Genomic DNA, 12,044 nt, shown 5'->3' on the forward strand with positions numbered 1-12,044 from the left:
AGGAATGGCGTCTCAGGAATTGGGCCTCTTCCTTTGTGGTACACAGATCATGAATTGCTAATGTCAGGGTTTGTTTGTTTCATTCATTTACAGTGGCATTTTGGATGGGAATGCAATGGTCCTTCTCTGTGTCCCCTGCTCTGACAAGTGCTTTGTATAAGGTATCTGTCCTTTAGACAGCCACTGGTGAGCCTGCTGCTGGACTGTTCACATTTGAATGTGAAAGGTCCCCACAGGCTCCTGCCTTTGAGTACTTGGCCCTTTGCAGGTGGTACTGGGTTGAGATGCCAAGGAACCTTTTAGACCAAGGCCCACTGGTGGGTATAGGCCACTGGAGATAGACCTGGAAGATTGTGGCCCAGCTTCACTTCAGGCCAGCCTCTGTCTGCTTCTTAGCACACACCACAGAGGAAGCTGTGGCTATAAGCACCCTCAACCACAGACTGACTCCAGTCTGTGTGCCCGCCGATGTGATGGATTCAATGTCCTGAAATACAGCCACACTGAATCCTTCCTTCCTTAACTTACTGTTATCTTGCTGTAGCAACAAGAAAACCAACTAAGGCGCTGAGCCAGCCTCGGTGACATTTTTTATCCCTCTTAAATCTGGATGCTGATCCTCTGGGTAACCAGGGGCTACCAATGTGTACACCCTGTGTGATACACACCTCTTGCACAGAGTGCACAAGCTTCGTCCATCTAAATGAAGACAGAAAGGCCTTCATTGTTCTCCCAAAGACTCAGGGACGCCAGGGGGACCCGAGGAGACATTTGTCCACAATGGCTTTGGCACAGGGGCGAATTCCGTTATTGGTGAGTGCCCTGGAAAGGGTGTGCACTGGGGTTGGAGAGAAAGGCTGTGAGGACCTAGGGGGTGAGCAGGAGTCTTTCCAGCTCAGAAAATAAGTCATATGGGGGAAGTAGTCTACAAACCGCACGATTCACCTGTTTACAATGGAGAATTCAGTGAGCTCCAGTGTATTGACAGAATCTACCATATTCCACCACCTCAGAAGGAAAGCTGGACCCAGTGGACCCACTCCTTGCCCCTAACCCATGCCTCTTCTGTCCTAAGCAAGCATTGATCTACTTTCTGCAGGGTAGACCTGCCTCTTCCGGATTTTTTACAAGAGTCTAGCTGTGTCTGGCTTCTTTGACACAGTGTGTTTTTGAGGTCTGTCCACTTTGCATCACGCTCATTTTTTCTATAGCTGACTGAATCATGGTGTGGCTAGACAGACCACACTTCAGTGACCCACTTATTAGCTAATGGATATTTGAGTCCTTTCTGCTCCCTGACATCTTGTTGTTGTTTGACTTTTGTTTTAATTTTTTGAGACAGGGTCTCTCTGCATAGCCTTGGCTATTCTAGAACTAACTATGTTGATCAGGCTGGCCTTGGACTCACAGGGATCCAACTGCCTCTGCCTCCTCAGTGCTGGGACTAACAACATGCACTACCACTGCCCAGCACATGGCTATTTTTAATAACACTTCAATAAATATTGTATACAAGCTTTTGTGAGGATGTAAATGCCCACTGTCTTGAGTGAGCACCCATCAGTAGAATTTCTGAGTGGTAAGGCCGCTAGTTCTGTGCTGACACTCTTGGGGAAGTGACCATTGTTTTGTTCTGTTTTTAATGTAGTTGTGCCATTTCTCATTCCCGGCTGCAGTTACTGCTTGCTCTTGTCAGCACTTGCTACTGTGTCCCTTCATTTAGCCATTTTGATGGCTGTGAAGTGGTCACTCATTGCTTTCATGAGTATTTTCCTGATGGCTCTTGACCTTGGACAACTTTTCGTGTGTTTACTGAATCCTTTATATCTCATCTTGGGAGAAACATCCATGCAAATCTTTTTGAGTTATTATTTTTTTAAATATTATTTTTATTATTGCTTTTAACTTATATATACATGAGTGTCTGTGTGAGTGTGTGCCACCTGTATGTATGGGGGTGCTGGCAGAGGCCAGAGAGGGAGTTGGATTCCCTGGAGCTGGAGTCACATGAGACTGTGAGCCACCTGATGTGGGTGCTGAGACCCAAACTTGAGTTTTTGGCAAGGACGGTTAATACTCTAAACTGCTGAGCCATCTCTCTGGCCCTACCCTCCTGCACTCTCAAGTGGAGTTATTTATCTTTCTTACAGAGTTGTAAAAAGTCTTACATTTATTATTATTTTATGTAATGTTATAGATGTTTCATATATTCTTATCTAGATGTGTATGTATTATAAATATATGTGTTATAAATGTATCCAGGATTAAATATAAGTGTATTTTATACATTTTAGATGCTAGTGCCTTAGCAGATTCAAATGTTTTCACCCATTTATTTGGGAGGGTTCTGTATTTTCACTCTCTGGATAGTCCTCCTTGAAGACTGAAAGTTCTCAGTTTTGGTGCAGTGCCCTCGTCAGCCCTTCCCCTCACTGTTTATTCTTACAAGCTGGCTGCAACGTGTCATGGTTTTGTTGAGGTTTGTTTTGATCGTACATTCATACTCATTTGATAGTTTTCTTGTGAAGGTTTCAGTCTGGGCTTCATCAGAACTTTGACCTCATAGAATGAGTTAGAAAGTTTTCATTGTTCTAATTTTGGGGAAAAGTTTAGGGGGAATTGGTAATCTTTAAATTTGGTAGAATTCATTTGCCATCTGAGTCTTGGCATTTCTTTGTGAGCAGGTAGGTTTGTTTTGTTTTCTAATAACTGATTCAATCTCTTGTTGTAAGTCTGTTTGGCCCATATACCTCTTGGTATTTCCAGTAGTTTGTGCCTCTCTAGAAATCTGTCCATTTTATCTGTCATCTAGGTAATGGTGTATGACTATATTCCTTCATAACACCTATACTTCTGTGAGGCCTGTTCTAGTGTCTCACATCTGTCTGTACTTCCATGAGGTCTGTTCTAGTGTCTCACATCTATCTGTCCTTCCAGGAAGTCTGTTCTAATGTCTCACATCTGTCTGTACTTCCATGAGGTCTGTTCTAGTGTCTCACATCTGTCTGACTTCCATGAAGTCTGTTCTAGTGTCTCACATCTGTCTGTACTTCCATGAGTTCTGTTCTAGTGTCTCACATCTGTTTGTACTTCCATGAGGTCTGTTCTAGTGTCTCACATCTGTCTGCACTTCCATGAGGTCTGTTCTAATGTCTCACATCTGTACTTCCATGAGGCCTGTTCTAATGTCTCACATCTGTCTGTACTTCCATGAGGTCTGTTCTGTTGTCTCACATCTGTACTTCCATGAAGTCTATTCTAGTGTCTCACATCTGTACTTCCGTGAGGTCTGTTCTAGTGTCTCACATCTGTCTGTACTTCTGTGAGGCCTGTTCTAAGGTCTCACTTCCGTCAGTACTTCCATGAGGCCTGTTCTAAGGTCTCACATCTGTCTGTACTTCCGTGAGGTCTGTTCTAGTGTCTTACATCTGTCTGTACTTCTGTGAGGCCTGTTCTAATGTCTCACTTCTGTTTATAGCCATTTGAGTCTATTTTTTTTCCCTTGGATTGTTGGATAAGTTTTTGTCACATTGTGTTCACCTTTTCAAAGACTCAGTCATCAGCTTAGCTGTTACTGTCCCTCTAAACATGTGTTAGCTCATCCTCTGAGTGTGATGCCTTGTGTTGTCCTGTGCATTCCATAGCACTTTCTGATACCTCTTTGAGTTCTACTTTGATCAATTTGTTGTTTAAGAATACATCATCTAGGATCTCTGTGAGTTCGAGGCCAGCCTGGGCTACCAAGTGAGTTCCAGGAAAGGTGCAAAGCTACACAGAGAAAGCCTGTCTCGAAAAACAAAAAAAATAAAACAAACAAACAAAAAAAGTCATCTAATCTCTAGTTTTTCCAGTCTCCCCAGTTTCTGTTACTGAGTTCTAAATAACACACTCTACATTAACTCTATTGTTTTGACTTTATTAAGGTTTGTTTTATGGCCTAGCATATGCTCTGTCATTGAAATTCTCTGTGTGCACTTAAGAAAAATGTATAACCTGCTTGGATGAGTTGGGGTGTTCTGTGCATGTGTTAAGTGTAGTTGGTTACTAGTGTTGCTCAAGTATTTTCTTCCTGTTTGATCTTCTGTCCAGTTATTCCATCTTCACTGAAAGTGATATGGGACTGGAGAGATGGCTCAGTGGTTAGAAGCATTGGCTGCTCTTGCAGAAAACCTGAGTTCAATTCTAAGCACTCACATGGTAAACTGCCTACAACTGCCTGTAACTCCAGTTCCAGGGGATCCAATGCCCTCTTCTGGCCTCCTCCAGTGCGTGTGACTCACAGAAGCACATAGACACACATGAAATTAACTCATTAACTAATTTTTTAAAAAGTAGGAGGCTAGCCGGGCAGTGGTGGCACACACCTTTAATCCCAGCACTCGGGAGGCAGAGGCAGGTGGATCTCTGAGTTCAAGGCCAGCCTGGTCTGTAGAGTGAGTTCCAGGACAGCCTGGACTTCACAGAGAAACCCTGTCTTGTGGGGAGGGGGACTAGGAGGCTGAAGCATCTGTGTTATTGTTTCCACATTTCTCCATCCTGTTCTATCGGGTTTTGCTTTTTGTGTTTTGCTGTCATGTTGTTAGATGCGTACACGTTTATCATTGTTAATGTCTTCCTGATAGATTGGTCGTCTTACTCTTATTAAGTACTCTTTATCTCTAGCAACATTTACTGCTTTAAAGTCTATTTGGGGCTGGACCTAAGAGTACTTGTTCCAAAGGATCAGAGTTCAGTTCCCAGCACCCATGTCAGGTGGCTCACACTACCTGTAGCTCCAGCTTCAGGGAATCCAACACCCTTTTCTAGCTTTTGCAGACACCTGTGGCACACACAGGTGGCACACACAGGTGGCACACACACACACACACACACACACACACACACACACACACACGCACGCGCGTAAATCTTTTCAAAGGTCTATTTTGTCTGATATCATAGGCACTCAAATCACGTGCTAGCTGAACTAACAAACCCTTGGTGGACAGTGTAAGTCTGTGAAGAATATGCATCTTTTCTTTGTCTTGCATATATTTCAAAGAAATTTTTTTTTTTTAACCAATCAACAAATCATCGTCAGTGTTAGATCTAATCCACAGCCTGAAAACCTGCGGAGAGTCCTGTGCCCAGATGTAGATGTCTTCGTGGAATTGGTTAGTGTTTATCCTCTCCACTTCTTCAGTAAGTGGAAACCACACTCTCCTTTTTAATCCCTCAGAGTCCCCAATGACCAGGACTTGGCAGAAAATTAAAATGAAAGGAAAGATAAACAGGAAAAAGTCTATATGCATCTTTAAAATGTGTGTGCATGGGCTGGAGAGATGGCTCAGTGGTTAAGAGCACTGACTGCTCTTCCAGAGGCCCCAGGTTCAATGTCCAGCAACCACATGGCAGCTCACAACTGTCTGTAATTCCAGGAGATCTGACACCCATGGCAAAACACCAATGCACAGAAAAACAATAAAATCTTTTTAAAAATGTGTATGTGCTAGGAAGCGGGATGCTTACTTTTGAACCTGCTTTCAAATAAAAGGAAAAAGGGCTTTTAAATTCTGAGGAGGGGTCGCTTACTTACATCAGTGTCCCTTAGAACTGGAGTCAGAACGACATTCTCTGCACTGTGTGCCTTAATGTGCCATCGTGATTACAGGTCCCCAAAGGAAAAACAGCCATTAAAAACCCACAGAGTTCTTCTCTTAGCAAGGGTCTCTGATCTCCCCCCCACACACTCTTGCACTGAAGAGTGACAGCCCAGATTCTCCCCCTGGGTGGGAAGACAGCCATGCGCCCTGACAGGTTCCTGCCACTGCTTTGAGCCCTAAAGGTTCAGGGGATGAGGGCCACATGACTTGAGTGACCTGAGCACTGGCCTCTTCCTCATTCTTTCAGCAAGCAGCCACTTTGATTGCAGGAACCCACTCTGCAGCACTGGCTGGGTGTAGTAGTCACTTTAATTTTATAACAAAGACAAATGTATCCTATGGGAGTAGGAAGTGGTTTTACTGGTGATATTAATGGAACGGTGACCTCTCCCATACCTATGGTCCTACAAAACAAAATATGTTTGTATTATGTCAGGCAAGTTCATTCTGTGCTCTTCCTTGAAGCAACTTGCAGAGGAAATGTACTCTTAATAAACCCAGAGAGTAGAATGGTGGGTGTATGTGTGAGTGTGAGTGTGTGAGTGTGAGTGTGTGTGTGTGTGTGTGTGTGTGTGCGCGCGCGCATATATACAGGCATGGAGTCATTTGCAAACGTGGACTTCTAACGCTGCTATTGGCTGACATACAAACAATATGTTTTTAGTTGTGTTTGGATGAAACTGTGTTTTTAGGTTGTATTTGGACAGATATCTTTGAGTTTTGGCAGGCCCTCTGCTGACACTGAGGCAGACCTTTGGGTGAAAGCTAAGTGTTTGGGGGAGTTCACAGAAGCAAAGGGACAAGGGTACTCAGAGGCAAAGATGATTCCATTTGAAATAGCTGTTTCTTTAGCTGAGAACTGTTTTCTCTGGCTCTGCAAGTCTGAAATCAAGGTGTTTCCAGGGCCAGCCCCCGCCGTACCTGTTAGGAATCTGCATCCTCACCTCCCATCTCCTCATTTTGGCTTCCCGGCATTCTTTGACTGGCAGGCGTCACATCAGCCTCTGCTTCTGTTTTTCTTACAGGGCTGGTTTAAGATTCCTATGGTAAGCGAAGGGCCCACTCTCCTTAGCTTAAGTAATTACATTCATTCAACTCTCTTTCCACATAGGCCCCATTCAGAAGTGCCAAGTGCTCAGGACCTCACAGCTCATTCAGGACAGCCACCGTGCGGGCCGCTGTGGATGTCTGACAACCCTGGCCTGCTGGCAGCTCTAGTTTCTCTAATAGTCACCCTGTGTCAGCGTCCAGGGTGGAGGGAAGACCAGCCAGCGGCCCAGGGCTCCTTGGTTCTTTCGTACAGGGCTCCTGGTCCCTAAAGCCTGGAACCAAGTTGGGAAAATGAGAATCCAAACCAAACAAGATCATTGTTTGAGGATGTCCACGGATTCCTGCAGACAAGAGCAGGGTGGACAGTGAGGATGTTCCTAGAAATAGCTGATATTCGTTCTGGTTCCTTGGAGGAATGACAGGGAAGTCCAGCAGGTAGTTAGATTCCTCCTGGCCTCAGAGACGAAGCCACACTTTCCAAAGAGGTGTTTAGGTGATTATGCAAAGGAGCCTCCGGACCTCTCAGCAAGCGGATAAGCCTTGCACGGTGAAGAGACGGGCCTAACCAGATGAAATGCATGCTTCCTCACTCGTCCCTAGTTACCAGGCAAGGCCTAGAAAGCCTTCAAGTGGTGCCTTCGCCATTCAAATGATAATCCCTCTGGTTTGCTTACTTCTGCCTTGCCGCCATCTCTCCCAAGTGGTAGCACCTGTGTTTTTCCAGTGGCCACAAAGGGCCTGGGGGAGGGGTACTTCCTGGGGCACTTAACACAGCTGAAGTTTATGCAGAACCCCTGCCCCCCTTCTCCCTCATCACACTACTAAAGCTTTTGCCCATGGTGGTTCCCTGGAACTGTATATTAGAGTGCCAGGGTAATCCTACTGAAGGCTAAGAACTGAAGAAGAAGCTGGGTTTCTTTGGGAGACAGACACATGGAAGGCTAGATTCAGGGGGGGACTGGCGTGAGGGACTGTGTGAGGGACTGGCGTGGCTGCTGCAGAGCCCCAGGGACAGTCCCAGTCTACAATGTAGACTTACATTTTCAATTATTTCTATGTTTCTCCCCACTCAGATGCAGGGAGTCCTTTCATAGAGACGCACAGTGACATACCTAAAGTTGTGTACATGACGGAAGGACGAGAACTCATCATACCCTGCCGGGTGACGTCACCCAACATCACAGTCACTTTAAAAAAGGTAAAGTTCGATGCTACTCCAAAAGTGTTAACAACATTTTAAGCCTCTGGAATAATTTTCTCACAGACATCTGGACTTCTCAGTGGACAGGAAACACTAGTGGGGTGGTGTGTATTTAAGGAGAGTCAAATGATAATATCCTAAGCATAAATCTAAGTAATAAAAGAACCAAACCCATGGCAAGTTTTGGTATACTGTCGGTCATACATCCAAAAGCAAGAGTCAGTATGTCGCTCACATGGATGAGCTGGTGTCTGGGTAGAGTATCCACGGCTAGAATTAGGGACATCAGCAGGCCACTGGATCTCCTATTTGGGATTCACACATAAGGAACCAGCCTTATGTGTGAGTTTGTCCCGTCCTAGAGACAAAGGAGGAGGGAAACAAGTCTATCCATGAGAGTCCTCCTCAAATTCTAAGTTGTACATTTGGAAAAGGAAGAGGTTTCCAATTAAGCCCAATAAAGAGAATGAAAATGTCAGACTCATCTAAAGAGCCGGAAAGCTGCTGGTACTGTTCAAAAGCTTTCCCAAAAGAACTTTAGAATGTAAGGACCAACCAGCCCCAACCCCACCCAGCACCTAGCCAGTCCACACAGGTGGGTATCAGGGGCTGGAGAGATGGCTCAGCGGTTAAGAGCGCTGGCTGCTCTTCCAGAAGACCTGGCTTTAATTCCCAGCACCTACATGGCACCTCACAACTGTCTGTAACTCCAGTTCCAAGGGATCTAGCACCCTCAAACACATGTGGGCAAAACACCAATGCACATAAAATACAAATAAATAAATTATTTTTTTTAAAAAAAGGTGGGTATTAGGCAAGCTTTGGGCAGTGACTGTAGTTGGGAAGCCAGAAGCGTCCCTCAGGGACAGGTTTGAGTCCCCATCCCATCTGTGTCCCCTTGCCAGTAGGTGTCAGGGCTGGAGTCAGTAGGGGAGTCGTACTCAACTGCTCAAGAAAATACCTGGTTAGAGCACAGGGGCCTCCTGGCCACAGTGGGCCCTGGTGTTGATCTGTGACTTCTCAGTCGAGGTCCCTGCACCCTCCTTGAACGGTTCAGTGCATTGGTTTGCACTGCAGATGGAAGCCATGTTTTCTCGCGTTGTGTTGACACACCTCTCTACCAGAGCTCTTGTTAAGCATGCGTCTTTCTTTGCAGTTTCCATCGGACACTTTGACCCCTGATGGAGAAAGAATTATCTGGGACAGTAGGAAAGGCTTTATAATAGCAAATGCAACTTACAGGGAAATAGGACTTCTGAACTGCGAGGCCACAGTCAACGGGCACCTGTACCAGACAAACTATTTGACCTATCGGCAAAGTAAGTGCTGTCCCCATGGGTGTAGACCCCGGGCACAGACCTTAGCCTCCATCTGACCTGTGAAATCTTCATTTTTTTCTTAAAACATTTTTTTTTTCATCTTAAACTTGCAGCCAATACAATCCTAGATGTCCACATAAGGCCTCCAAGCCCAGTGAGATTGCTCCATGGTCAAACTCTTATCCTCAACTGCACTGCGACCACCGACCTGAACACGAGGGTGCAGATGAGCTGGAGTTACCCTGGTAAAGTGAGTGCCGCTTTTCCAGCTCTTCCTCGGGTACTGCTTGTATCTGCTTTGAGCAAGTGAAACCCCACTGGGTTTTTGAAGTGGGAAAAATGAGAAAATCCTGCTCCCAGGGCGGTGTGGGTGGACAGGAAAGCGGCAGGTTTGAACGGTGCCTCCCTGGCCTGGCGGTCCCTGGCTGTGATAGTGCAGATCCGGGCTTTGATGTCTGGGGCTTGTTTTGAAGGGTAAAGGCTGCTGTTTCCACTGGTGAGTCTGGAAGGCAAGCGGGACGGCTGTCCCTGCATTAGGATTGCAAGAAGGGAGGGGATTTATCACTAAATGCCAGGCAAGGACTATCTTTTGTCATAACAACTTTTCAGGAGATTGTCCTTGTCAGTGCATTCATAGAAGGTTCTGGCAGACAGTCAGGCACCTGATTATGGTGTGTTTGGTAAAGATACTTCAAGCCAGCCAGCCAGTGCGGCACTCGTTAACTGTCAAAGGGGCCATTCTGTCCTTCAAGAGAGAAAATGAGAGGAGTGGAGGCAGAGCTGGTTTCCTTATTCAGGTGGAGCATCCTTGCACCAGTTACTTATTGAAACACACAGATGGGAAAACAGTGACAAGCTGGGAAGAAAACGCTGGCGGGAGACCCGCTCCCATCTCTCATGTGCCAGGGTGATTTACGTCGCACATCCCAAGGACGGGCGCTTGTTATGGCATTCAGACTGTCAATCAAAGTTAATTTGTGATTAAATGGTGAACAAGAGATTAATGCTTCAGCTGCAACTTGTTTTCACCAACCCCTTTTTCCCCCTTGTGGAAATAGAAAAACTTTGCAATGAAAGATGTAATACGTTCCCTACAGGAACTGATCAGATATTGACAGTTTTCTAGAAAATACTGTCACTCCATTTAAATAAAAATGCAATAACATGGAGCAAGATCTTCTGATAGAAATAAAAATTCTTGATAAATGTCAAGAGGGAAGAGACTTTTATCCAGTTCCTATTGCTATCAAGAATGTTCATACTGGGCCGGGTGGTGGTGCACGACTTTTATCCCAGCACTCAGGAGGCAGAAGCAGGTGGCTCTCTGTGAGTTTGAGGCCAGCCTGGTCTACAGAGTGAGTTCCAGGACAGGCTCCAAAGCTACATAGAGAAACCCTGTCTCAAAAAAACAACAACAACAAACAAACAAAAAAGAATGTTGATACTGAAGGGTGGAGAGATGGCTCAGAAGTTAACAGCACTGGCTGTTCTTACAGAGGACCCAGGTTCAATTCCCAGCACCTACACAGTAGCTCACAACCATCAGTAGCTCCAGACCCCTGAGGATCCAAAGCCCTCTTCTGGCTTTCTCAGGCTCCCAGGCACACACATGGTGTATAGACATACATACAGACAAAACACCCATACCATACACAGAAAATAAATCAATTAATCACAAAAATTCAAAGAGGGTATTAGCACTATATGTATCAAATACCAATAACCTTTTTTTTTTTCTTAAATTTATTTACTTTTATTTGCATTGGTATTTTGCCTGCAGGTAATTCTGTGTGAGAGTGTCAGATCTTAGCTGCCATATGGGTGCTGGAATTTGAACCTAGGTCCTTTGGGAAAGCAGTCAGTGCCCTTAACCACTGAGCCATCTTTCCAGCCCCTCCACCCCCACCCCCCGCAGTAGCCTTCTAAAACAGTGCTGTCCTGTAGAACTTTCTGTGTTAGAAATATTCTCTTTCTGTCTGTACAGTAAAGTATCCCTTAGCCACTGTGGTAGATGAACACTTAAATTGACTGGCTGCAGCGGGAAATCCCTCATCTTGAGTGACTGTATTAAATAGCCACATGCAGCTAGTGGCTACAGAGCTGGAGGCCTGGATGAGTTGTTTCCCAAAGGACAAACCATGCCAACAACACTTGGGAAGAAAGCTCTTTAGAGGGGAAGTCACGTCCCTAGACAGAGTGGCCCAAAGGCCCCTGGGTCTGTTACACTGGAGACTGGTTCTGACTTTTCACAGCAGTGATAGACAGTTGTGTCTTTTGTTATTGCTGAGAACCATGCAAATGGCCTAAACATATGTCTGTGCCAACGGGGAATTAAAAGGCAGGTGGGTGAAAGTTGACTAAGCATGGTAGAGGGAACCAGGCTCGAGACCCTCAGCTCTGTCTGGACCGCTTCCAAGTCTTCCCCCCCCACCACCCTCCCCAGGGAAGGACTTAAGAGAGGGAAATGACGCGGTCTGTGTTATAAGAGGAACAATTGAAGGAGGCGGCCTCGAATCTTCTCCTAACAGTGAGCAGGCCACTGCAGCCAACCAGACAGCAGAACTCTTCCCTGACATAAGGGACAGACCCTGCAGGTGATGGCTGACATGACCTGTGGCTGTGCACGTCCCATGTCCCTTTCCCACCATTTAGCAGAAGCTGATGAGCGTGCTCAAAATGTGAGCCAGGACTTGAATTTCCATTCCCACCAGTGGGAAAGGGGACTTGTGTTTATTTACAGGACACCTCCATTGAGTCTGAGGAGACAGGCTGTTGTTTTGAGGAGAGCCTGTGATGGGAAGAAGTCACTAAATGCAAACCCAAGAGACCTGA

General features: G+C 45.7%; 1 protein-coding gene across 1 annotated transcript in view; it reads left to right on the top strand.

Moving 5' to 3' along the window:
* The window catches only part of Flt1 (fms related receptor tyrosine kinase 1), a 175,056-nt gene that overhangs the window by 36,775 nt on the left and 126,237 nt on the right, over positions 1-12,044 (top strand). Inside the window, exons 4-6 of the mRNA XM_036172306.1 lie at positions 7,766-7,890; positions 9,050-9,212; positions 9,326-9,462. Coding sequence (XP_036028199.1) covers positions 7,766-7,890; positions 9,050-9,212; positions 9,326-9,462 — 425 coding nt within the window. The remainder of the gene's footprint in view (positions 1-7,765; positions 7,891-9,049; positions 9,213-9,325; positions 9,463-12,044) is intronic.

This window comes from Onychomys torridus, chromosome 22, assembly GCF_903995425.1.
Source record: "Onychomys torridus chromosome 22, mOncTor1.1, whole genome shotgun sequence".
NCBI lineage: Eukaryota > Metazoa > Chordata > Mammalia > Rodentia > Cricetidae > Onychomys > Onychomys torridus.